General features: G+C 42.5%; 2 protein-coding genes across 2 annotated transcripts; one reads left to right on the forward strand and one right to left on the reverse strand.

Annotated features, from left to right (window-relative positions):
- Window positions 1-2,484: 2,484 nt before the first annotated feature.
- On the forward strand, window positions 2,485-15,051 carry pomt1 (protein-O-mannosyltransferase 1). Its single transcript, XM_066712791.1, has 20 exons — window positions 2,485-2,594; window positions 2,879-3,024; window positions 3,457-3,563; window positions 4,727-4,777; window positions 5,672-5,818; window positions 6,687-6,798; window positions 7,042-7,110; window positions 7,300-7,393; window positions 7,646-7,801; window positions 8,316-8,446; window positions 8,712-8,807; window positions 9,833-9,925; window positions 10,531-10,627; window positions 11,080-11,172; window positions 11,386-11,506; window positions 12,573-12,670; window positions 12,823-12,936; window positions 13,165-13,291; window positions 13,508-13,685; window positions 14,051-15,051. The coding sequence occupies exons 2-20, from the start codon at window positions 2,903-2,905 to the stop codon at window positions 14,217-14,219; spliced, it is 2,175 nt and encodes a 724-aa protein (XP_066568888.1). The 5' UTR covers window positions 2,485-2,594; window positions 2,879-2,902; the 3' UTR covers window positions 14,220-15,051.
- uck1 (uridine-cytidine kinase 1) lies at window positions 14,990-27,368 on the reverse strand. The gene is made up of 7 exons (XM_066712792.1): window positions 27,134-27,368; window positions 25,166-25,325; window positions 24,935-25,031; window positions 24,549-24,691; window positions 24,200-24,294; window positions 22,585-22,633; window positions 14,990-17,160 (listed from the first exon to the last, which is right to left on the reverse strand). The coding sequence occupies exons 1-7, from the start codon at window positions 27,221-27,223 to the stop codon at window positions 16,961-16,963; spliced, it is 834 nt and encodes a 277-aa protein (XP_066568889.1). The 5' UTR covers window positions 27,224-27,368; the 3' UTR covers window positions 14,990-16,960.
- Window positions 27,369-27,792: the final 424 nt, after the last annotated feature.

Raw genomic sequence — 27,792 nt, forward strand, 5'->3', positions numbered from 1 at the left:
CCCAATGAGCACAGTGGTCTCCATCATTCGTAAATGGAAGAAGTTTGGAACCACCAGGACTCTTCCTAGAGCTGGCCGCCCGGCCAAACTGAGCGATCGGGGGAGAAGGGCCTTAGTCAGGGAGGTGACCAAGAACCCGATGGTCACTCTGACAGAGCTCCAGCATGTCTCTGTGGAGAGAGGAGAACCTTCCAGAAGAACAACCATCTCTGCAGCACTCCACCAATCAGGCCTGTATGGTAGAGTGGCCAGACGGAAGCCACTCCTCAATATAAGGCACATGACAGCCCATCTGGAGTTTGCCAAAAGGCACCTGAAGGACTCTCAGACCATGAGAAACAAAATGGTCTGATGAAACAAAGATTGAACTCATGTCTGGAGGAAACCAGGCACCGCTCATCACCTGGCCAATACCATCCCTATAGTGAAGCATGGTGGTGGCAGCATCATGCTGTGGGGATGTTTTTCAGTGGCAGGAACTGGGAGACTAGTCAGGATTGAGGGAAAGATGAATGCAGCAATGTACAGAGACATCCTTGATGAAAACCTGCTCCAGAGCGCTCTGGACCTCAGACTGGGGTGACGGTTCATCTTCCAACAGGACAACGACCCTAAGCACACAGCAAAGAAAACAAAGGAGTGGCTACAGGATAACTCTGTGAATGTCCTTGAGTGGCCCAGCCAGAGCCCAGACTTGAACCCAATTGAACATCTCTGGAGAGATCTGAAAATGGCTGTGCACCGACGCTCCCCATCCAACCTGATGGAGCTTGAGAGGTCGTGCAAAGAAGAATGGGAGAAACTGCCCAAAAATAGGTGTGCCAAGCTTGTAGCATCATACTCAAAAAGACTTGAGGCTGTAATTGGTGCCAAAGGTGCTTCAACAAAGTATTGAGCAAAGGCTGTGAATAATTATGTACATGTGCTTTTTTTGTTTTTTATTTTTAATAAATTTGAAAAGATTTCAAACAAACTTCTTTCACGTTGTCATTATAGGGTATTGTTTGTAGGATTTTGAGGAAAATAATGAATTTAATCAATTTTGGAATAAGGCTGTAACATAACAAAATGTGGAAAAAGTGAAGTGCTGTGAATACTTTCCAGATGCACTGTACTTGATCGATTTGCAGTACATGTACGGTTTCCTCTTTCCTTTGTTGTAGTAAGTGGAAGGTACTTTGAGTCCTAAACCATTGTGTAAGCTTGATGGTAGTAGTTGATAGTTACCCCCTCTGAAAACTCCCAGTTTTTATAGTTTGAAATGGAACACTTAAGTCACTATAATTGCAAATATTAAATACAAATTTGTATTTATTGCCTCAGTCCAAGTAGATTCACATGTATTGTGATCACTTGCTTAATATAATACAACATATAATGGTGACTGCTGAAGATACAAACTGATATAACATTCGGAATACAATACAAAATCTAGAGAGAGAGTACACAATAACTAAAGCAGAACTAAGAATTCATCAAAGGTGCTTCACATCTGATTGGCTGTACTTTGCAGTATCCTAAATGGCTATATTAAAAGGTTTAATGTAGATTAATTTCCAACCTGTGCTCCATACTGTGCCCACAGTTGTGTAGTGTTCATGTTCAGTCACATGTAGGGATCTGTACTCATAATATTCATGCATATATCCATATATTTTAATCCTGCTTTTAAAGGAATACAAAAGCCTTTTTGTATCTTGTATATCTTTAATAAAGCAAAGCACCTAGTGAGAATATAGAAATAGTCATGTAATGCATCTGTTCTAAATGCAGGTTTCCAGAGAAGTTAAACTTGCCTGCTGTAGTGAAATATTGTCATTACCATGATTTCTGTACAAAAAGCAATGATCTAAGGTTGGTACAGAATAACAAGTGGTCCAAGGTGTGTTGCCCATTAAATTAGAAATACCATTAAGACCAAGACTGGTTACTGTGTAACAATGGTATATAAATAGTCGTGACTTTCTGCAACAATGCCTATCAAGATTTATCCACTGCCATAGACTCCTAGGGTCATGAAATTAATAACTCTGGCCTGAACACAGTCTGTCTAAATGACAATGAGAACCTGATCTTCAAATTGAGACAATCATATTAAAACGTAACCACCATTAATATACTCATCAGATTATTCAGCCTGAAAACGAGCCGTGATGCACTGCGTCGGTAATTTGACAATGCATGAGTCTGTGTAGCTGTAATTGCTAACAATGCAGGTATTTGGATTAGAAAAGGAAAATGCCTGGTTACACACCTCCATTTCATTTCTCTATAAGGTCAGTCATACATTTTAATAAAACACCATGCATCTGTGCATCGCTTTTATCATTATTTACTACTACTACTACTACTACTACTACTACTACTACTACTACTACTACTAATAATAATAATAATAATAATAGTCCAGCCCATGAAGTGACAATCTGCTGCACTGCGGCGCACGAGCCCGCTTCAAAGGCAGCCCTGCGCGGGGATCGCCATGGTTACGCTCTGCGCTCGACCCCGCGCCCTGCAGACGCAGCGAGTCGATCTCAGAGCAGCAGCCGAGCCTCTGCACCGCCCTGAGCGGGGAGATGTGACTTCGTCTGCAGGTGCGTGTATTGAACGTCACTCGTTTTGTTTGGTTTGGTTTTTGATTGACTTATCGAAGCGTGGATTAATTCAGTCACACACATTGTATTGTTGTTACTATGACTCAAACACTGTGCGTTTCTGAACAGCAGCGCCTTTATTTTCAGGAGATTTCTCAATGCATGGGATGTATACGTGTCATTTAATCTTGCCATATAATATATACATCACACTCAGTGTGTTCCCTTTCTCTGCGGCCGTGTGCTGGACACGACTGAATGCGTCTCCCGTACTTTCTTTGCAGAGATACGTGCACTAACAGTCAATCATGGTGGGCTTCATCAAACTGCCCATAACCCTTAAAGCGGAGATCAACCTGGTTTTAGTGGCGGTGACTGGGCTGGGACTGGTGACCAGGTTGTGGGGAATACATTTCCCCAAAGCGGTGGTGTAAGTTACTCTCTCCCTCCAACAAGCAGACCTGGCATTTTGTATTATACGTTTATCAGAGATTGCAGCTTTAACATTGTATTTGACATTAGTTGGGAGTCGATGACTTTTTCAGCAGACGATCATGCACAATGTTATAGTTGTTCTAATGATTCTAGATCACGAACTGGTCTGCACTACTCAGTGAATAACCTTCCACTAATGAAGTTACAGCACATTAATGCACATCAACCACTAGCGAATGACCCATGAATGTTCTTAAGATACTTGTAATTTAAAAGAAATACTAGAATATGCTAGAGCCCTTAACCTTTGGATTTGCCTGCTTAATTCCTAGGATCGTGAAAAGGGGGCCCTTTCAATGCTCATTGACTGTCCCAGCATGTATAGTTCCTCAAATGTCCAATGTGCGCTTGTGCCATTGTGTTGCAGGTTTGATGAGGTGTATTATGGGCAGTTTGTGTCTCTGTACATGAAGCAGGTGTTCTTCATTGATGACAGCGGCCCCCCGCTCGGGCACATGATTCTGGCTTTAGGAGGTGAGTGGACCTCTGCATCTGAAACTACCAAAGAAAGACCTTCCTGATCATTCAGACTTGCATCATCCTCTGTTGAAAACACACTGCTGTGAGATGAGGACATAATGATTGCAGAAAATGTACAAATGGGGGATACAATACCATTTATCTGGGCATGGGCATATGGTGTCTTTTTGTTATTTGCAAACACACCTTGAGGACAAGTGTTTCCAGTAGATCACAAAAGAGGATGACTGAACAACAGAAACGAACCAGAAAAGCAAAGAAAGAGGATGTGTGAGAGACTTAATAAATTTTTCAATAAAGGTTGGAGTGGGAAGAGTTTGGCATATTAGTCCCAGAATTTCTTAGTCACCTTTAACTAGTTTAGTTATTTATTTTAGATCCAAACAATGTTTTATGAATATAAGTGCCTTGTATTTTTTAGTCCTAAATGGCTGATCAAGATTAAAAAGCTGTAGGTTGTACTATATGTACTGTATGCACTGAGCATTACATTTCAGTCTTATTGTAAATGTGATCATATTAGGTTTTCTATAATCTCATGTTGCTGCACCACAAACATCAGCAAATAAATGGTAATGGCTGACCTATGTAGGCTAAAATATAGTTTTATTTATCTAAGGCATATTACAATGTACTACATATACACAATATTACAAGGGCGTACAACATCACAATGATGAATATATTGTATATTTTATACTTCAATGGCAGAAATGTAGCTGGAGCCCAAATAAGGGAAAGAAATTAAACGGCACATCAGTTCAGAGGCAGGAGAAGAGAATTGCATGGAGGTAGAAAAAGGAGACAGAAGATGGTATAAAGGCAGACCAGTTATTTGTTTTACATTAAGATGGAAGCTCCCTGAGTTGAAAACCCTGTAACAAACAATATATATATATATATATAAAACCAATTATTTCTTTCAAATAATAATCATTGTGGACACCTGTAGATTCATGGCAAATGTATAACTTAAGGCATCTGAAATAGGCCCAGTATTATGAAATAATTCTGTAAAAGCTAATGCAATTAATAATGTATAAGATATTTAAAAAAAATCTTATTGTAATATTGCTTCAATATTAGTAGCATTCTAGTAGTATAACTGAATTCTTGGGACCCAAAATCCATGTTCTCTGTCTTTTCACATGATTCAGCCTACCTCGGAGGATTTGATGGAAACTTTCAGTGGAACCGGATAGGAGCAGGTGAGAGTGTGATGTCAGGTTGTCAACCTTGCATTTTTCTGACAAACAGAACCTTTTTATTTTTTTCTTCCTGACTACACTTTTTTACAGACATAAAATAAGTATCTAAAATATGTGTATATATATTCATAAGTACTCGGATTACTTTAGGTCTGTTTCTTCATACGGTCAGCCTTGCTCTTTCTGCTGTACTGTGCAACTACTAGCTTTACTAGCAATACAAATAAAATAGAAACTACAATATGGATCCATCAGGACTAAAATATATATATTTGTTAGCAAAAACGATCTAAACAGATAACAAATGAGTGGTAATTACATTCTTCAGGCAATAAAATATACCTAGACATTAACCATAATACAGTAAAGCTGTGAAATGATGCTTGAAAGGTATAATTTAATAAAATTTTGCTTTTATAGACTAACGCAAATAAATTGCATTTACACCATAATAGCAAACTGAAATCATGCAAATTCATATAAAGAGATGGTTTGACAGACCAAGACTAGCAATAGTGCCGGCTTGACAGCCACTATTATAGTTGAACAATTCTGATTAAAATATATGCATCTCCTATGTGTGAACATGTGTGTTCTGTTTATGTCCATGTACTTGTTTTATGGCATTAGTGATCCTTTTATAGAAATCAGCTTGTGTATAATGCGTGGGGACCTACAGATTGGTGTATCTTGTAACCGCAGGACCTGCTCTCTAAATTGTTTACATTTTGCAATGATGTCATTGGCAACTTCATTCACCAGACCTTTCTTGGGCAAATGTGTTGGAATCAGCGTTCAGATTGTGTTTAAATAGTAGTAATAAAATTAGCAATATTTATTAGCAATTGTCTTCTGACTTCTCTTATGAATGTGGGATTGCCTGTTTGTTCTCAGAGTACTCCAGCAATGTGCCTGTGTGGAGTCTGCGGGTGATGCCAGCCCTGATGGGGGCGCTGTCGGTGCCCCTGGGGTACCAGCTGGTTGTAGAACTGGGCTACTCTCATCTCACAGCGTTGGTAGCATCTCTCCTGCTTCTGATGGGTAAGAAATATCGCTGTGGGCACTACCACCCAGAAAGGGACAATGGCAGTCGTACCCATATCCATCAATTGTGGTCTCTATACATATGTAAAGTCATGACAAATGTTTTTCCATTTTCCAATCCCCTCTCACATGTGGTATGACAGCAGTCTGGGTCTGCACTACGTAAGGTCAGTTCACATCACATGAGTGTACAAGCAATCAATTGTCAGTGGGCAATATTATAAAATGTAAAATATTTCAGTGTAACAATTGTTAAAGGCCTGCACTCAGGACACAGGTTCAGTGATACAGTTCAGTCATCTCTGATTAGAGGATGTCTGAGTTACAGGTATACCTCGCTTTGCACAACAGATTCCAGGACAATTTGGGATAAATGCATTGAATCAATAGGAATGGGTTTCGTAAATTAGAAATCGAACATGAAAGTGAATTCAATACTAATATAAATGTGCTGTGAATCAGAAGATTGCTTTCATAAATTCACAAACATACAAATAATAAACATAAACTCACCATATTTATTGGAATTTTAATTTTAATCTGCCGAAGTTCCTGTCTCCTATTCTCCCTCAAAACTCTCACATCTGACATGTTTTCACTTTTAATTGTGACTAACCGAGGTCAGTTAAACATAAGGCTACAGTAGTACAATTAAGATCATTTAAAGCCCTTGACAGCCCCCCAACCACACACACACACACTTTCTGTTGAAGGTACATTCACTTTGACAATTACATTTGTTTATATCAAATGCTATGTCCATTCAATATGTATTATCTAAGTGGGGGGGCAGCTCCTCAGATGCCAGTCCAGTGGGGAGGTAACACGATTGTGAACGAGGTTTTTCTTCCCCCCCCCCCCACAGAGAACTCCCTGATCGTCCAGGCTCGCTTCATGCTGCTGGAGTCGGTGCTGGTTTTCTTCCTCCTGCTGGCCGTTTTCTCCTACCTGAAATTTCACAATGCCAGCAGCTCCAGGTGCAGCTAATCATTTTCATTTAAGTCCAAAACAATGTAAATATATATTGGTCCATCTCTGTCTTTTGAGACACAGGGAGCAGTATGTTGTAAGAGGTTCAGGCACTGACATTGCAATTTCTGTGACACTTCTCCAGACTTCTCCCACAAAATGCTAAGAAAAATATTGTATTGTTGTTGATGTTTTTTCAAAATCCTGCTCAATAGACCACATTAACACTGACCTCTCCCTTGTCCTGTCAGCACGCCCGGGCCCAGCAGTGCGTGGGCTTGGTTAATCCTGTGTGGGGTGGCCTGTGCTGGGGCTGTAGGGTAAGTCCTGTCTCTCAGGCCCAGTGGATTTCTATTTAAATAAAAACCCTTATAAGTTGGAAGTGCATAATCAATTGATAAGAATAAGACCACTTTAAGTATTTGTTGTTAACCAGCATGTTCTGTTCAGATGCCTTCCAAAGCACTCGTCTGTGTGTTGTTTCTGATCCATGGTCGTTGTCCCCTCAGTGTAAAGTATACCGGTCTATTCACATACCTGCTGCTGCTCAGTATCGCTGGCGTCCACACATGGCAAATCATCGGGGACCGGAGACTGCCCAGTGTAAGTTCACTGCAGCGGAGAATCCATTCATTTATTACGTTACATATGATTTAGAGCAGATGGATCCCGGAATGGTTATGACTCCCATTGCAGAGCAGTCAGATAGAATTGATAGAAGAAAAGTAAGAAACAAAACTGTAATTTCAATTTGCAATACAAGTATAATCGGTGGGGGGGTGTAAGTGTATCGAATGGAGAGAAGCTGTGTAGTGGGTGTCTCTGTACTCACTGGCTCTGTGCTGTGGTTTGCAGGTGGGGGTGCTAGGCCAGGTGACGGGCCGGGCCTTGGCTCTGGTGCTGCTCCCCGTCTGCCTCTATCTGGGCATTTTCTACGCCCACCTCACCCTGCTGTACCGCAGCGGCCCGCACGACCAGATCATGAGCAGCGCCTTCCAGGCCAGCCTCGAGGTGAGGGGACGGCCGCGGCCCATACTCCCCAACACACGCACGGGCGTGGGAATAAGAGTGGAAATCTGCCTGCACTTTCTGCAAACTGGGAGGGAGACCCAGCTTGAAGCCTATGCTGCCAACTAGTTTCTTCTGGCTTCCCAAACATTGATCTTCCAGGATTGACTTACTTTACTTGTGATCCCCAAATGAGTGAATATGATGTCACTGTTTTTTAAATATTTGTGAGTTGTTTTGCCACATCACGAAATGATGGCCACGTGCACAGTCCTAAATGATTTAAAATCCTCCTTCTTGATTGCACATTTTTGGAACATGATCTAATCATATTCAGTCATTTGGGGATCCTGACAACTCAGAAAATGTGTATAATATTGTATTGATCTGTTTATATGAACCCTGGGTGAAAAAAAGTCCTCGAAACCGCTGCCTGCCTGGGAAGTTGTGTCCAACATGCTTGTTTTGTGTCTCTGTGTCTCTCTCAATGTTTCCGTGTGCGACTGCGTGCGTGCAGGGCGGGCTGTCCCGGATCACGCAGGGCCAGCCCCTGGAGGTGGCCTACGGCTCCCAGGTCACACTGCGCAACGTCCTGAGCAAACCGCTTCCTTGCTGGCTTCACTCCCACAAGACCAATTACCCCATCAGGTGAGGAGTCTGCCATCCATTCCAGTGCACACTGAGGAGATTATTATTCTTGGATCAAATTCAAAGAAATATAAAAAATAAAATGTCTTGCTCAGATGGCATGGTTAAGTCATTGTGTAATGTGTTGCTTGAGCACAAAGCTCACACTGCTGCTTCCCTTCGTCCCTAGTCCTGCCCCGGCCACTTGAGTCACGTGAACAACTGATATGGTACACACACAAACCCCCATAATTTACCCATAGATCTTTCTCCTCCTCTTCCTCAGGTATGAAAATGGCCGAGGCAGCTCCCATCAACAGCAGGTCACCTGCTATCCCTTTAAGGACATCAATAACTGGTGGATTGTGAAAGACCCAGGGAAGTAAGTATTGCTTTGAAAGGATCAGGACAGTACAGAGCTTTTACACACTGCCCACTAGAGACCTTTGACAGTTCTATAATAAGGCAGCTGTCACGTCTGAACCCTGTGATTTATAATAAACACCAGCAAGGGAAATAACCTGGTAAGTGGATACGGTAATTCTTCCAGTTACAGACAGTCTCCTGTAGTCATCTTTCTTGGCATTTCTTGTTGCTTTAACTACACATCACTTTCAGATTCCTGATTCATTTACAACAAATTGTCATTTTTTTCTTTTATCTGTCATATGTATACTAATGAGAATTGGTCTAAATCCTCTGACTCATATCTATATAGTAAAACTGTAGTTTCCACAGAAATGTAATGCTGTTTATAGTATATTTTCTCCTGGATAAGATATAGTATATTATATTATAATATACTAAATACTATAATAATCTTTACCAGCTGGTTTCATGGACCATGATTAAGTCTAATCTTAGACTACCTTATGTTTATTTAAGGAGGTCTACAAAAAAAGCACAATCCAGGTGCCAAGTCCTGAAATAGTTTACTACATTTACAAATAAAAAGGAGGAATTGAACTCGGTAGTGATTTTTTTTTTTTTTTTTTTTTTTAACATTCCCAGTCGTATTGTCTGGAAGCAGGACTTAAAGACAATCCACCATATTATATGAAGTGCGCAGTTCTACAGAACAATAACAGAGTAAAGCAAAGCAATTGCATACAAAGACTACGGTATTGGGGGGTGCATCTAAAGCGATTCTCAAAGATGCCTCTTCTCAGCACCCCTGCTAAATGTAAAGCATAGTACACCACAATCACGGTAACACTTGGCCTGGTAGAAAGTGAAGGGCAGGGAAGCTGTAAGTGAGAAACATTTGACAACAAAATATAAGATGGAGAAGGCACATGGCAAGCAGACCTGTCCATTTTAACCCATTTGAACTCTCTACACCACTGTCAGTCATTATGATAAGGGTCTGTCCTGCTGTCCTGATCGCTTTGTCTCTGTGTTTGTCAGACAGGAGCTGGTGGTCAGCAGCCCCCCGCGGCCGGTGCGACACGGGGACACCGTGCAGCTTCTCCACGGGATGACGTCCCGTCTGCTCAACACGTAGGCCTGCCTCCCCCCGCCCATTGCAGCCCACTGTCTGATTGTAGTCATAGTGTGCAGCCACACTAAAGCAGATTTGAAGTGTCTCCTCAGTAGCAAACGGTCGCATCTCTACTTGGCATATGTGCCTTACAGGCCTGTGAAGCGCCTAGCTTTGTTTTCACAGAGTAAGGGGAAGTGGCATGTTGGGTGAAAAGGCCTAGAGCTATTGCTATTGCAAGCTTTGGCTGTGACTTTCCAGGGGGGTGGCACACAATTTACTGAGTATGGCTGGGGACTGCTTGTGTCATCGCACACCACTGTCTCCTGTGGCTCTTGGCACCCGCAGGTTCAGGTTGTGTGGCAGTTCCTGCTGCATCACATCCTCTGACTGGTGTAATGGCTGGGCTGTGGGCGTACCGCATCAGATGCTGAATCTGATTAAGAAATACACCCGTTGGGAATCCTGGGAGGATGATTTAAATAACCAGCAATGTGCAACACTGTATGGGCTTCTAATGTCACAAAAGAACCACCGAGAGATCAACAGGATGTATTCTGGGCAGTGTTTGTGATATCTGTGAAGAAGTGGAGCTGTGGCCCCTCACTGTGTTGTCTCCTGTCAGGCATGACGTCGCTGCTCCCATGAGCCCTCACTCCCAGGAGGTGTCCTGTTACATCGACTTCAACATCTCCATGCCGGCACAGAACCTCTGGAGGGTGGTGAGGGAATACGCAAACTCATCTTGTGTGTTGTCGTACCGGTCCACTCTACACTTTAACCTTATCCTGGTCCTGGATAGTCCCAGTGGGTTTTATATGTTACCTTACATCATCAATATTAAGATTTGGACACATTGTATTTTCACAATTTAGGCAGGAGTTTTGATTAATTTAGATTCAAATAATTTGGGGGGTAAAGATCCTTTGTACTGACATACTGTGTTAATGAATAGCTAACAGTGACCTATAAAACACACTTTGGGATTGTGACTGTTCTGGACCAGTGCTGGAGAGCACCTTGAAGCCGATGGTTTGGTCATGGATGTAACGGTGATAATATCGGTATAATTAGGAGTTCTGATATCCAGGTTGATGCTAGATCTGGAAGGGTGAAGCAGGCTGATGCAAAGTCTTGGTATCTGTTTTGTGATCAATGGCAGTTGTATCTGCAGGAGATTGTGAACCGTGAGTCGGAGCGAGAGATCTGGAAGACCATCCTGTCTGAAGTCAGGCTAGTCCATGTCAACACCACGGCCGTTCTGAAGGTCAGTGTTTCACAGGGCACTTGAAATATGTCGGAGTTCTAGTAGGTTGGCATATGTTGGACTAATTCATTTGAACTGAATAGAATTTGTTACATAAGCATTCGAGAGTTTGTTTCTGTTCCAGCCGTGCCTGTTTTCAGCTCTCCAATACGAATTTCTGTAAAGTGAGAGAGCTTGTATTAGCCACATAACTAATACGTGTTGGACGTGCAGCTGAGTGGGGCTTCCCTGCCCGACTGGGGCTTCCGGCAGCTCGAGGTGGTGGGAAACAAGATCTCCAAGGGCTACCATCAGAGCACGGCCTGGACGGTGGAGGAGCATCGCTACGGGAGAAGTAAGACACTCGACACTGCATCGTGCTGCCCAGGGCTCTTCAACTAGGGGGCCAGCTGAATGAAATGGGTGCTGTTTTAAAATGTATATGTATTTCCCAGTTCCAGCCATTTCAACCTGAGTTCACTTATTGCAGATTCCAGATTATCGTTCCAATACTTCATGCTTTTCACAAAGAAATGTTAACTCTGTACTAATGAAACAGTGTATAATGGAAGAATAGTCCTCAGACAAAACCAGTCAAAAGCCCCAAATATCCAGGCTGAGGGCTGTCGATATGTCATGGCACCAGCAGAGGGATCCAGCCCTTCCTTACACATCAGCCTTCATCCAGCACAGTTCACACAGTGCCGCAGTGGAGTGAGAGAACATTCACTCAGGCCAGTGATTTATTTTGTGTGGAGCATGGCTAATTAATGCGACACAGCTCTGGTCCTGGAGGCCATTGACTGCTTTGCATCATTATTATGCCTGCATTATGTTTTTTATTATGAGTTTATTGAGTTGTGTCTGGACTCAGAGAATGAGCCCATGTGGGCCAGGAGCTGTGCAGCCCAGAGCCGAAGGGACCTGGATATCGTTTGTTGCTGTGTAACTTGGCACTGAAGTTGCTAACTTGCGTATTTTGCTGTCAGCACTATAACAGTAATGTACAGGTCGACTTGACTTTTTTTTCTTGCTTTGTACTTTTGAATCGCCCAGTATCAGTTCGCTTGTCGTAACTGCAACCCCTGTACTGACACAGCGTAGACGGGCATCCCCTGAAGGTGTCCTCTCCCGCCATAGATTCATAGCGTGGGACTAATGTGGCTTGCACTGATAACATAAGATAAAACTGCTCAACTACAGCGACCACAGGCCCGTTTGTCTTCGGTATTTGTAGATGATCGTTTTTCTAGATGTCCGTGGCAGGCCCGCAGTTGTTTGAATAGACGTCGCCCCAGCACTGAACCGCAGCTCCGTGCAGCCTGGCGTCCTGACAGCGAGCTGAGCGTGGATGCAGGAGAAGTCAGGAAGTCAGAAACTGAAGAATCCCTTTCTGTTATCTTTTGTCTCTGTCCCCGCAGGTCAAGAGCAGAAGGAGCGGGAGCTGGAGCTCCACACCCCGACACAGATTGACGTGAGCAGAAACCTCAGCTTCATGTCCAGGTTCATGGAGCTGCAGGTGAGAACACTTCGGTGCCGTCACACCTGGGGCCTGTACTGACTGATCTAACTGACTGCATGAATCTGCCTTCATCTTTAATGTCAGCTGGCCCAGTTATGCAGCGTGCAGTTTGCTCCACTGACGGCAGGTTTCTGTGTATTTTCTGCCAGTGGAAGATGCTGACCCTGAAGAGTGAGGAATCCGAACACAAGTACAGCTCCTCCCCCTTAGAGTGGATCACCTTGGACACCAACATCGCATACTGGCTGCACTCCTCCAGCAATGTAGGGTTAACCCTTCCTGGCCCACGTGTATTTAATTCGTAATTCACTTGATGCTTCATTATGAAAGGCCATCTTCTAGCTTTTTTCCTAATTTAAAAAATAATGAAGCCTTTTTCCCACATTTATAAATGTTTTCATTTGTCAAAAGCCAGCATTTGCTCAGAAACGATTCTCTCATCATCAGAAAATCTGATTTTCAATTGTAACCAAACTGTCCGTTTCACACAGGCTCAAATCCATCTGATGGGGAACATTGTGACCTGGTCCTCAGCCAACCTGGGCCTTGCGGTGTTCGTCCTCCTGTTCCTGTGGTACCTACTGAGGCGCCGGCGGTCGATTGAGGACATCCCTGAGGGTACGCTGGAGTCCAAAGAGTGCGGGAATGAGCGTGTTGAGAGCGAGAGAGCGAGAGAGAGAAGGGAGTGGCACCTCCAGAGGCCTCAATCCGATACTCCCAACGCCTTGCTCAAATGAATGATGTATATGTAGGAATGATTTCTAAACAAACCCTTGGAATGACAGAAATGTTGTGCTTCCTCTCGGTCTGCTCCTCCTCACCCTGTCTCTGTAGCCTCGTGGTGCCAGTGGGTCCTGGCCGGGGCGGTGTGCGCCGGGGGCTGGGCTGTCAACTACCTGCCCTTCTTCCTGATGGAGAAGACTCTCTTCCTGTACCACTACCTCCCTGCGCTGACCTTCAAAATCCTGCTCCTCCCCATTGTCCTGCAGCATGTTCACGACCACGTCCTGAGGTGAGTGTTCAGATCTGCATCCGTGTGGCAAAGGGCCAGACCACAGACCTCTCTCTCGGCTCCGTGGCTCACAAGCAGCTTTAATCCATCTGTCGGCATGAGTTATGGTGATGACACTGTTGTTTCCTCAGTCCAGTTTGGTTGCTAGTCAGCTTCCTTGTGCCGGATAAAATGGGTGAGAGGTCACATAAGTCAAATGGACAACAGTAGAGGAAAATAGAGAAAGTAGTGAAAAATAGAAGATGGAAACCAGTTATATAGCTTATATGCCAGAATGATCTGTTCTCCCTCAGATTGGTTTCTGCTAGTTAGTGCTAGTTTTATAACACTCCCCTCCCTTGTGGGCGTCCCCCTCTTGTCTCCAGCTCCTGGTCACATGTCCTGGGCGGGGTGCTCCTGGCCTGGCTGTCCTCGGTGTTCCTGGTGTATCGTGTCTACAGCCCCCTCACGTACGGCCAGCCGGTCCTGTCCACGGCCGAGCTGGGCACCCTGCGCTGGAGGGACTCGTGGGACATCCTGATTCGCCACCACTGACGTGGCGTCATCGAGCAGAGATGCAGTGGTACCAGACTGGTGTGGTGGGGGGGCAGGGTTAGGCTCGAGGCTGGCAGGGGATGGGGCACTTACACTATTGACCCCCTTTACCTCTCGCAAGGACAAACACCATGGCTCCACCTCATCCTGTACGGGATCCATGTTTCAGTTCCGGAAAGCTGTTGATCATTTTGGAGTCATAAGACCGTTGTGTGTCTCCAGGAATTTGTCCTGAAGTTGACGTCTTGGCGGTGTTTTTTGGAATGAAATGTTTTTGACACAAATCTAACCTCAGTGAGGCTGGTGTCTCTGCAGTGCACTTTAGGTACATAACAGTCCAATGATGTGGCCCTGTGTATATCGGTGACTGAATTACGTTTTTTAAGGGAAAAGCTATTTTAATTTGTTTAGCTCTTGTTAATCGTCTGGATCCCCAGTGTTACAGTGAAATGTGTGCTTTTAAAGACTGACAGCCCCTAACGCAGCAACAGCACATTTACATTTCCCTCAGTAGAGTCCAACAGTAAATTTGTGTTTTAATGTGAAAGTTTGGCTCGAGGACTGTAAAAATTAAACGCATCATTGATTCAAATAATAGTAGGATTTCTGAGGGCCATTTTGTAGAGCGGTTGTTTGTGAGTGGGTGAGGTTTTCTTTAGGACTGTAAGTGAGAATATTCCCCAACTCCCTAAACTGTCAAAACATCTTCAGAGGGAATGTGCTTTAGTTATTCATAGTTTCATGCAAGAATAATGGCTGAAATACACATGTTGTGATCACTGTAATTGTTTAATAATAAAAACTAACACACTACTAAAGTAGGTGCATTCGCCCTTTTGAAACAGTCTGCTAATATTCATTCTGAAAGGGGAGGTTTAATTCAGTTGAACTAGACTAGCGGTTTGATTGCAGCACTTGCATTGAACAGTAATACATACGACTGTATAAATCCACAGAAAAAACATTGCTTATTCCATTCTTCATGATTCATGATTAGATGTTGAGAATACTCTGAATTAGTCAAACTGTTGTTGTGACAGAAAAAAAAAAAAAAATTAAGGTATAATTCACATACACAAAGAAAATTCCAAAATAGTAGCAAAATTAACAGTTCTAGTGCGTTTGTATTAGGGTTGGGTGATATAGTAGGATCATAGTTGGACTGGTATTTTTTTTTTTAAACAATGACAAATTATTTTGTATATGCAGTTCCCAGGGCATAGATTAAATGGAAGAAAAAATATATTGTTTGAACAAACAAAAGTGTTTCTATCAAATATCTATATATATGATGTTCTCCCCTGTCCTCATGGTCTGACCCATGTGACCTGCATAGGGAGGTCTCAGAATTAGAAATTTAGTTTTGTAATTTATTTATACATTTAATGAACATCTTCAGTTTTTTTTTTTCTTTCTCTGATTCAAAACACCAGAAACGCAGCAAAATACCATCATTGCTAAACTGTGTGTGTAACCCAAGGCAGCAAACTGATGCAACACGTCAAATCTGGATATATCGTGATGTATATCTCCCGTTACATCGGGAATACCGCAGTATATGTCTTGCCATAACGCCCACCCCTATTTTGTATCGGTTTAACATGTATTCCTCACGTGGAAGACTTCCGACCTTCATTTTGGGAGCTAATCGAGGAATGCCCTGTGTGCAACTACTCGGCAAAGCCCTGCTGTCAGAGCACAGGTTTAGACGTGTACAGAGCACCACCCGGGTAATACTGCTGGCTGGCTTGCCGCTGAACGGTTACAGAAACATTCCAGAGTCTGGGTCGAAGGGAAGAGCCCAGCGTTACAATCGGGAATGGGATTTTTTTATTGTGTGCCATTTGGAGAGAAGGGTAATGATACCTCCTAAAGAATTATTACTGTAAAATTGTATTTCATAAAGCCAACATTTATAAAACAATGTATCATGCTCACCCATCATTGCAGGGTTGTGTGCAACCTGGAAGATCAGAATAAATGTAGGTTCCAGAGCAGGAAAATGTGAATAGGGTTCTGGAAAATCTTGGGAAAATACGACAAAGTGTATCTTGATCAGAGTATACATGGTAGACTGCGACGCACGGATGTAGGTGATTTAGATCTAGAAACACTGGAAGAACAGCAGGCTGCGAGGGGTGGCATCAGTGATTTATAGTGTCTCTAGAGAATGACCGGTCACTCCACATTCAGCCGTCATATCATTTTAGTTTTACCAACTGAAGAAAAGTAGTATTACCTTTAGGGAGGAAACGGACTCGTTTGCAGCTTTGAAAACCATGAACACAGTCGTCATAACGCAGAGAAAAAGACCGACATCAGGAGCAGGGCTTTCAAAAGGTAAAGCTCTCTATCGACACACGGAGAAAAGTGCCACAATGGTGCACATCCAGGAGGTGGCCATTCGACAGGTCTGTCTTTCTAACAATGTTTTCCTTTGGATTTCAGAAAATGCAAGTTCAATAAGGATTCTGCAGCAATTCCAGATTTAGTTTGTTGTGCTTTTTAAAAGGTGATTTTCTTAATTTCTTCTTTGTGACTAAGCGGTTCAAACTGCTGTGTGTTAGAAAGTCAATATGATCATGTGACCAGTATAGATTGGGAATTCAGTCCTGTGTGCTGAGGTGTTCCTCAGTCTGGTCATGAGCAGTCTGCCATTAAAAACTGTAACCAACTGTCTCAGAGTGCGCAGGGAGGGCAGCCAAGCAGGACGGCTGGACAGCGGGCAGCAGCTGGACATCTTAGTGGGGTCGGCTGCTGGGCTCCAGTAGCACCCGTTTCCCTGTGGGGGTTACTGCCCCACTAGCCACGTCACCCTGCTCGGAGAGCGCCCGTTTGTAGCCCCTGCCCTGGCCGTGCCCGTTCACGGCCCCGCGCTGCCACTTGCAGAGGTCTCCATTCAGAATGTCCTGGATGTGCTGCACGATCAGGTTGATGGCAACTAGAAAAAGGCAAGAAAGGAGGAACAAAAACAACACACAGTGATGCTTCGGCTTTGAAGGAGACAAAGCAGCCGCTGCCATCGTTGCCATCGATACAGTGACATGACCGGATATCTGCAGAAATTAATCGGATTCTGAGAAATCGTTTTCCTCTGTTTCCATGACCGAGTGACTGAGGGAGTTCGCAGGGCCCTGAGGCAGACCGTTGATGGCTGAGCAGAAAAACTGTTGACTCTCACATTTGGAGTCAATTTTCTGCCACCTGTTGGGAATCTCATGCCAGTGTAAACGCATCATATCGCTCTCTAGTGTATGGCAGGGATACATAACTGGTCCTGGATCAGCACAGAGCCATTCGCTTTGCATTCCCTCAGAGTTCTTCAGTGCCTAATTTAAATAATTTTTGGCTTAATTGGAATACATTTAACAACATTTCTGAGTTTGATGATTTGGAAAGATCTACACACTCCACAGGTTGGTGTTGTGCACTCCTTCCGTAGATCCCACATCTTTTACTTTATTTCATTTTTTCACTCGGTATACAAATCTGAATTTTGCCACTTAATTTTGAATTAATTTAAGGTAACAAATAAGGTCTGGATAATATTTCTGTTCCACTTCTCTCTGTGTGCATTGGGACCTCGTACATCTGTGAGCTATTACTGCAGAATACATCTGGTGGTGTTATTTTAGAGAGCAGGCTGGCAGGCCCAGTCATTTCCCCACGGCCCCTGGGCAGTCACTGCTTTCATCTTTAGGACTGCAGAGCTGATGGTTGTCAGCCGTGCACAGGGCATCAGATGGCAAAAGTACATCTCTGCTAGTCAACTCGAGATGAGCAATGGCTGTTGCTCTGATCATTCTCTGAAATCAAGGTCTTGTCCAAAGTGGAGCAATCGCTTTAAAGTATCATAAGCATGGCAAATCACCATGGATTATAAACATTGGTATTTGAATAGCTTAGTGTTTCCTGAAGACACTCAGAGCTGCAGCCTGCACTACAAGGCCAACCTTCATTTCATGGCCAGGTGAGTAGCTTGAATATCAATTAAATACAGATTTGAGAGAGTTACTATTATATGAAAATACTGAAATATGTTTTGGGGGGAGCATTTAGTTGAAAATATGTAAAAATGAGTAATGTAGTCTGGACCTTTTTAACCTGTCACCAAAGAACAGCCGCCAGTAACCGAGAACTTTTCAAAAGGTAATTGAACGGTCTAAGGTCATGCTCCACAGAGCCGGGTCAAATTGGTTAATAAATCAATGTTAATAAACAATGTTGAAAACTAAACCAGTTGTCCCAGGTTACCCAATATTTACCACTCAATTATCTTTTGTAAACGGCTCTCAGTTATTTAATTTGATCAACTGAAATATTTGAGTGGCTTTATAGTTGAAAAGCAATTAAATAACTTGAACCAGTTATACATACTGATTTCTTCAGTATTACTGGCAGGATATTTAGGCCACAGTGGTGTTTAATGACTGATTCACAGTTTGAAACTGATGTTCATCAGGTGCAAGCACCACTTCCAAGGAAGGCAAATATAACTATATAACTGACTACGGGGAAATATGAAAAATGTGATTTATCACCTAATGCTGAATTGACCTGCATATGTTTGTTAAATAAGTTGTTTGTATTATCTATCCATAATCAAGATCATGGGGTTTTCATTTTGGATTAATTATTAACTCTTTGGGTGTGGCTTTAGAGCTGTATTGAGACAGGTCGAGCGGTCTTTCCTCTCAGATGTTTCAGGTGTGTTGGTCTGCAAAGGATTATTCGACTGATGGAGCAGCATGGAAGTGTCCCTTGGCCAAGCACCACATCCTTTTAAAGGAGACTCTGTTTCTAAGACAGCCGATATCAGAGTGGCAATGGGAAAACGGAAGAGCTCGGATGGTTCCATGTACTTTTGGTTTTGTTGTGTGTTTGTTTAAATATGTATTTTTATTTCTGCTTAGCCTGTTTTGCTTCCTGGGCGTCAATATTCATGTTCATATCTCCAAGAATATGGTTTTCATTAAGATGCTCCTCTATTTTCTGTCTAATCATTTTTTCCAACATTTTGCAGGTGATGCAGGTGAGACTGATTTGGTCTGTAATTTCCTGGCTCAGTTTTGTCCCCTTTCTTGTGGATTGGTGTGACATTTGCTGTCTTCCAGTCAGTTGGCACATCCCCTGTTCTAAGTGTCATTTGGAATATTTGAGTTAGCGGCCTGTAACTCATTTCCTTCATTCCTTTAAGTACTGTTGGAAATATCCCATCTGGCCCAGGTGATTTGTTTGTTTTTAATTCTGCTAGTCCCTTTAGCACCTCCTCCTCATTTATCCTGATCTCTCTTAGGGTTTGACTGGACTGATTGTTAACCTGTGGCATGTTATCAGAGGTTTTTACAAAAGAAAAATTAGTGAAATACTCATTTAGAACATTTACCCGTTTGTTTTCTAAGATACTTCAATTTGCTAAGTTTTGGTACAGATTTCTCCTGAGCATCAAGTAGTGTATTCTTAAAATATAACCATCCATTTTCAGCTGAATCTGTATCCAGTGTGCTCCAGTGCTACCTCATACCTTCATGGTTTGCTTTTAAAAAATTGTAGATCAGTGCTTTAGACTTGGTCCTTGTTTTTTGAAAGTATGCCTCAAAGTTAACCATATTGTGATCACAGTTTGCCATCTGCTTCTGTAGTCCCAAAGGCTTTCACTCCTACAACATCACACGCCAGCACTGTGGCTTCTAGGTCTAACATCTTGTTCCTTATACTCCTGGCATTGACATACAAACATTTCAGGACTTTCCTACTAGTAGTTTCCCTTGGTTTCTTTCCTTAGTAGAACATCTTCAATTGTCAGAGCTCCCTGGTCCCTAGTTTAAAAGATTTACTCTGCACATACACTCTCCCAATGCATTAGCCTCCCTTCTGTTCCGTCCGGTTTGTACAGGTCCCATCTATCCCAGAAGAAAGACCAATGCTCCATAAACCTAAAACCCTCTTCCCCACACCAAGAATTTCAACCACGTGTTGAACTTTCTAATCTCTGCCCGTCTCCCTGGCCTGGTACGTGGTACCGGAAGTATTTCAGAGAAAACTACCGTGAAGGTTCTGCTCCTTAGTTCTGCTCTTTAAATTTGTCTTGCAGGACCTCTGCCCTTCCTTTTCCTATGTCATGGGTTCCAATGTGGACCATGACCAATGGATTCCCCCCAGCTTTGGCCAAGAGCCCGTCAACTAGTTCAGGGAGATCTTGCACCTGAGCACCAGGCAGGCAAGATACCATGCGGGTCTCCTTATCACTAGAGCACACTGTGTGATCTACACCTCTAAGAATTAAGTCTCCTACTATAACTACCTCCCTGTTCTTGGGGGGAGTGGGCACCATGGTGCTCTGGTGCTCAACTACCCTCCCGTCACCCTCTGAGCTGTGTCCAGCAGTTGGAACATGTTGGGCATTTCTAGCTCTTGGGATGTCTCTAAGGGATGTGTGCACCCTTTCCTGCGGTAACAACCTATTGTAACCCAGCAGTTCTGTCCACTTTCCTGCTCTAAGGGCTCAACTCTCCTAGGTCTTGACGTACATGGGCTGATTTGAACAACACTATGTAACATAATTTTTGTTCCTGGGCAGTAAGTGTTATTTCCTAATTGCTTATGCCTCAAAAGTATAGAAAATGGCTATTATTCCCCACAGACTTTGCTTTTGTGACCAGGACAGTCATATTTTGAAATTTAACTATTTCTAATGTTTTCGAGATTTACAGTATAATCGTAAAGCTAAAAAAACTACTCGCTTCTAAATCTTTTGTAGTCATTTTTGTATTACTTTAATACATGTTAATTTGGATTCATGTTGTTTTTTTCTGACTATGTGAACGAAAAGACAAATTCGCCCATTTTCTCATTAAATCGTTAAATTTCAACTTAACTCAAATCACCACCTCTCTGACTCACTCACTCCATCTCCAATTTCCTAAACTAGGTCACCTTACCTTCAATCTTGTTACTCTAACCAACACAGCTGCTGGACTGGAGTCACTTCAATTAAGGCAAAACTAAAAACAAGATTAGCAATGCTAAGACTGTCTCACAAATCCAACAAAAAAGCTCTCTCTTTCACCTGTCTTGTCTGACTTGGGTAACTACTAAACAGTTCTGCAAGCAAACCATTAGTAGCATCAGAGATACTACAAGAACAAGATGGGGAACTCTGATGTTTCTTTTTTCACGGCTTGCACAAGGAGTTGAACAAACAATATTCATGATGCTTTAAAGCAATCCATTACAACAAGTCTCCAATCACATATCATTATTTTTGAAGTAACCATAATATTTCTTAGTATTATATACATATTATCAAAAATGTGTCACGAATATGAAAAATGTATTAAGGAAACCATTAAACTTGCTCTTGGGAAAGTATAATAATATAAAACAATTTGCTGTAGGTAATATTTAATCACTAATCTCCATATTCTCCTGAAACTTGTCTTTCCCACCACTCTCATCATTTATAGCTATATCTTATCTCCCCCCCCCCCCCCGCTTGAATAGACAGGGTGCTCATGAATATGCATGAGCTGCAGATAAAAAGTGGTCGTCAGGGCAGGCGGATTCATTAATCATAATGATATTGGGATATTTGTGTGAAGAAGCGATGTCACTTTAGGAAGCAGATTGAATCGTGTTGAAATATGAAGTTGTTTTATCATGAGAGCGTTCACACTAAGTCGAGCAGCAGCTTTCACATTGTTAAAGGGAGAAATGTCTCCGAAATTCTCCCTCAACGAGCCAGGAAGGAATTAACTGTTAAAATACAGTTTACCATCTCATTCTTATACTACCTTTGGTAGCATTCAATGTCAGAAAGCTGTCAGAAACTTTAATATTTTCTGTGTACGATCAGTAATTCATATTTGCATACTTATTTTTATTTTATAATCTGACATAGAGTTTACAAAGATATCCAATACAATGCAGCATTTTTCACAGTTCAAGTTCATTGTGTAAAGTATTATCTATATGTATCTATATAAGTACTGGTCCTTATTTCATTATGTTAATGAACTTGAAGTAGTCCGTATTTTAAATCTTCCATGTTCAAGTTTGAACACTTCAAACAAATCCCCTTAAAGCCTCTATTTGAAAGGTTCTAGTTACTCTTTTCTGAACTCTCTCAAGAGCAGCAATGTTCTTGTGACAAAAATTGTACACAATATTCAAAATTAAGCCTTAGTACATTTGCAAAAGTGTAATATTTCCCTTCACGTGTATTTGTCTAGATGAAGACAAACTCATATATTTTTAATTGGTTGCTACTTAATGTTTATTGCCCCCAATTGGATACTCTGTGTACATTCCTGCATATATCTGCATATATAACTGAATGTTTTAGTTTTAAATGCAGAATACTCACCCATATTATCAACGCCTCTAGGTATGATAACATCTGCATATTTCTTTGTCTGTATAAAATAAATTATGAATGTTAGTAACTTTCATGAAGCTGGAGGCTAACAGTGAGAGAATCGAGAGTTTGTATCTGCAGGAGTAACATCGCTGTCAGAAATATTCAAATGCATGTAAAAGACATCTGTATGATAACTCTACGAGTCCAAAAGAACATAACATTCAGTGAATTCGAATGCATCATGAGCATACAAAAGACTAAAACATGTATATATTTGTATACTTATTCTACAACATGGATTCATAAAACCCACTTCCAATGCAACTCGTAGCCACATGAGTGCACTGATCCTACAAACTGCACTGTCAGACTGCAAAATAAAGTAGAAATATGTCACTGCGGTCACAGGTGTTAGCGGCCGAATCAATGTGAACAAACAAGACACGGCTATCCAGACACACACTATATATATATATATATATATATATATCCACTGAGGCTACAAAACATTAGAAACACCTGCTCTTTCCATGACATAGGACTGATGATGTGAATCCAGGTGAAAGCTATGACCCTTTATTGATGTTACCTGTTAAACCCACTTCAATCAGTGTAGAGCAAGGGGAGGAGAAGGTTAAAGAAGGATTTTTAAGCCTTGACACAATTGAAGATGGCAAAAACTAGAGTAATTGGAAGAATGTAGCCTGGTCTGATGTCTCTTGTTTCCAGCTGTTTCACGCTGATGGGAGGACTAGGGTGTGGAGAAAACCACATGACTACATGCATCCATCATGCCACATATCAACCCTGCAGGCTGGTGGTGGCAATGTGATATGGGGGTGGGGGGTGTTTTCATGACGCATATGGGGCCTCTTGATAAAAGTAGAGCAATGTTTGAGTGCCACAGGATAGCCAATCAAAAGAACAAAGTTTACAAACGAGAAGCGGCCATTCAACCCATCGTGCTCGTTTGTGTCCGTCAGGTGCATCCCTTCGTGGCACCAGTGTATCCATCTGTGAATGGATGTTTTCACCATCTTGGGTGACACTGACCATGCTTCAGAAAGTGCTGCAGCCAAGAGTAACTTGTTAAAATACATTACACAAATAAGTAAATTGTATAATACACTATAATGTACGGTATACAGGGAACCATCCGTGTGTGCACCAGCATTTTCTTGTTAAACAGTAAACTTTAGGAGGAACACCAAATGGCTAACCTGAAAGGCACCATTTCTCCCAGAAGGGCTCCCATGATTCGGATTGCGTTGGAATATAATATCCGTCCATCAACCCATGCACGTAAACGCCTGCATACGTTTTTCCTCCATTCGACAGGTAATGCCTGTGACCCCTGTGATGTATTCATGACAGCTATTTCACAGTCGTAGTCGTCATAAATCCACTTCATAAGATCTGAGCACTGGTGTGGCTACGAGTTGCTTTGGAAGCGGGTTTTATGTATCCGTGTTCATCCATTCAGTATGGAAACAACCCACAGTCTAGCCTCAGGAGAACAGATAGTGATATGCCATGTAAGAAATTATGTCATTTATGAAGGGGCCTATAGAAGATTTGAAATGTTTTGTATAATTTTAAACTGTTAATGACTCTTTATTACCGGCAAGCAGAACTCCTCAAATGCTGGTTTTACAAAAATGGTGTACTGGGAGAGGATCTGCTCCAGGTCCCGGCCTCTCTTCATGTCTCGGAGAACTGGGAAATGAAGCGGGGAAAATCAGCTGCCATCTGGATTGTGCCTTTGTGGGATTATAAAAAAATAACACCTCATCTCCCTGTGTGTGTGTATATGTGTGAAAGTTTGTCATTTTTTTTAACTGTTAATGCAACTTAAACTCCAGTTTCCAAATGAAAATAAATTAATTTCAAATGTATTGCATGTGTTGCATACTCCTATATTAGTATAGCCCTTGAGGTTTCTTTGTTCTAAACTTTTGAGTCGGCCCCACCTCTGCGCGAGAGCCTGACGTCCGAGTCCGTGTCCACGAAGAGCTTCATATGAAACATGTCCCGGATCTCCTGCGAGTAAAACACCAGGATGCCCTCGAAGAGCACCACGTCCGCAGGGTACACTGTGATTGTGTGCTGCAATCTAGAGGAATGCAGATGGAGAAAAAAAAAAAAAAACAATCTTAATTATTGAAGAATTCCATGACCTTTACAACCAGGCTAACAGGATGGGTTGCAAAGCAAACAAACAAAGGGTTGCTTGAACTAGCAGGCAGTTATTATTATTATTATTGATTTATTTTGCATGCAGAAGCAAAATGAAACAAGTTGCTTGTGATCCGATCTTTTCTAAAGGTCGGGGGCGGGAAAGACAGTCTGGTCTTACCTCGAATGGGTGACAAAATCATATGTAGGAACTTCCACCACCTTCCCCTCCACGATGTCTTTGAGGGTTTGATACATCAGCTCATTGTCGAAGGCATCTGGGAATAAGAAGTTGAAGGGACAAGTGTGAAGGCAACCAACGTGCTGGGAGATAGCGTGTCACTGAGTCTAAATGGAGAGATGATCAACTGCTTCTCTCGTGGTAAATACAGACATCCGTAGAGTAACATACCAGGGTGGTCAAAGTTGTACTGGCCCTTGAGCGCCTTGGCTTTCTGTTCGGAGGTCAGCACTCGGTAGAAGCAGTCCTGGCTCACGATGACCACTTTCCTCTGATGATGGTCCACCTCGTTCTGCCCCAGCAGCTCCGTGATCTTCGCACACACTGTGGACTGGGAGAGAAGACACTTTCTAGAGGACAAAAGAAACTGCATCTACCAATTGAGGGAAGTCTTCGTGCTCCATATATCACTCAATGTTACTTTAAAGCCAAGAGAAAATCAAACTAAGGACAGATGCCAAATTAATACAGAGTATGTTTGGTGAAATTAGATACAGCAACTTACCTGACGTAAAGCAATTTCATGCAAATAAAGAATAGGGTTGATTTTACTTTTACTACTTTAATTTGTACTTGATTTATTATTCATCTATGTAGAGTTTTGGTGCAAAGATATGACAGTCCAAGCCAAACTATGTAACTTTATCCAACACACAAAGGTGAAAGATGTTAGCACAGGCAGCTAAGGTTATCTTCCTAGACCTTTCACCTACATGCCATCAGTCTGTACCCCCTTCAGGGACTCTTGTATTCACCCAAAAATCTGCACAGCTAATCTCTGAGGAAGAATGTGCAGCAAGAAATTGTTTTATTCTTTGTCATTAGGAGTTTTTGTATGTTGCCTTTCTTTGCATAATGCATTTAGGATGTCTCAGTATAAACATGACTCTATGGGCTTCAAGTGTCACATGGAAACTTTAGTTTCTTGTTGGGAGAGTTCCAATGTAATACAGCACACATTGTAATGGACACAGGAAATGCAGAGGGTTAATGTTACAGCTGTATTTATTTGCAACTTCAACCACTCAGAAATGTCCACTTCATTGTAAATATGTTGCGGTGCTCTGAAAGACATGAAACGGGCACGTTGCTAAACACAGACCCCCGGCACATGCCTGGGACTTAACTGTATTGTTCTGGGATTGCATGCTTATTGTATTTTGTATTGATTGTATCAGTGCACGTCTGTAATGCTGTAATAGACGTGTAAACCATAAGTCACCCTGAATAAGGGCACATGAAATAAAAAAATAATACAAGTCATAAATGTCTGATTTGCTTAGTATCCCAAACCAAAAGGCTGGCAGCATAAGAAAGGAAGTCCTGACTGCCATGTGACATCAACACTTGTGGAAGAAGAGCGGTCTCTTTCAGAGCATTTACACTGACTGCATTCTCCCAAACTCATTCGATTTAACGGATGCTGAGCCACAACCCAGGCAGTGTACACAACCTCCTTTGTCTGCCATAGCGGAGGACCTAATGGATATCTTTAGGTACATCTCCTATCATTGAATTTGATAAGATACAAGACTATTTTACAGATACTTTTACAGAAACAATGCTATTTATTGTTGACTATGCCCAAAAACAAAACCACACATCTAGCATCAAAATGAACATAACATCATTGCTATAACTTAGGAAGAGACCATTGGGTCGAGTTGTGTAAATGTAAAGTTGTGAGCTATTGTTTCTGGAGGATGGTTACTGAAGATGAAGTGGTAGTAGAAGAAGAGAAGACACTAGCATGTCAATGAGACGTGGTGCAGGTGACGGGTGCAATGCTCTGTGCTTCCTGTGGGCTTTCGCACGGACTGCACTGACATTTTAGTTTCATTTTCAAAGCAGTGCATTTCACGTGATCTCTTGGCTGTTACTGTGTAACTAACAAGATGGGATTCATACACACACACACACAGCATGTAAACATCACCTTAGGAGACTTAGCAGTCAGATTGCGAAGTGACATGTCACGACAGGACTTCGTGTATTTGAGATATGACACACTAGCAGTATACAACATACGGGCGTTGGGAGAAACAACACACAACCGCGCAGGTCAACACTAACGCAATACAACACATTCACACAACGTTGTGCGGTTACTGTAGCTCCACGGCTGCGCGCTGCACTCACCTTTCCGCTGGCGGTGCCCCCGCTCACGCCTATCAGGAAAGGCCGGTGACGAGGCCGATCGGACAGCGTCGGCAGCCCGGCAGAGGCCATAGCTGTTCCCGGCCGTTATCGATTCCAACCGAGGCTGTCTGAGTCCTCCGAGGCTTGGTCTAATCGGCAGAAAAACAAGAACCTGCGGTCAGGACTGTGTATCCGTATCGCATCTTTGGAAGACTTCGATTCCCAAGAGCCTTTGCGGCGGTATTGCGTTGTTTTTGCCAGGAGTGCACGAAGGGAATGCTGGTATTTGAAGTCAAATCCTTTATTAGGGAAGATGTGAAGTCCCATTATGGTAGCGCAGTGTCCGCAGTTGTGCGCGGGTCTGCACTGCTCCACCAGTCGGATCGCTGGGATTCTGCAGATCTGCGCAGATCTGCTGACATCTGCGCAACACGAACGCGACCTTTGTACAGGGCAGTTTCCGAGGAGTTGACTGCGCATGGTCATGATCGGATAACTAGTTTGTGGTTCAATTAGAGCAGCGCAATTCAAAGTACATATATATACAAACAAGTATTGTGCAATATAGCATGTGTAATGAAGATTGCATCACCGATGTCCAAAAAACGACCTACCATTTGGCAGATATGTATAGATATTTAGCTTAAAATAGTTGTTTG

This window comes from Amia ocellicauda, chromosome 9 (genome assembly GCF_036373705.1).
Source record: "Amia ocellicauda isolate fAmiCal2 chromosome 9, fAmiCal2.hap1, whole genome shotgun sequence".
NCBI classification, from domain to species: Eukaryota; Metazoa; Chordata; class Actinopteri; order Amiiformes; family Amiidae; genus Amia; species Amia ocellicauda.

Excerpts from the sequence above, each read along its gene's own strand:
- pomt1 (XM_066712791.1), top strand. The coding sequence starts at position 2,903 with ATGGTGGGCTTCATCAAACTGCCCATAACCCTTAAAGCGGAGATCAAC. Across the intron at positions 12,937-13,164 it reads GGCTGCACTCCTCCAGCAAT|GCTCAAATCCATCTGATGGG; the intron begins GTAGGGTTAACC and ends CGTTTCACACAG. Across the intron at positions 13,292-13,507 it reads GATTGAGGACATCCCTGAGG|CCTCGTGGTGCCAGTGGGTC; the intron begins GTACGCTGGAGT and ends CTGTCTCTGTAG.
- uck1 (XM_066712792.1), bottom strand. The coding sequence starts at position 27,223 with ATGGCCTCTGCCGGGCTGCCGACGCTGTCCGATCGGCCTCGTCACCGG. Across the intron at positions 25,326-27,133 it reads GGGGCACCGCCAGCGGAAAG|TCCACAGTGTGTGCGAAGAT; the intron begins GTGAGTGCAGCG and ends CTTCTCTCCCAG. Across the intron at positions 22,634-24,199 it reads TTGAGGAGTTCTGCTTGCCG|ACAAAGAAATATGCAGATGT; the intron begins GTAATAAAGAGT and ends TATTTTATACAG.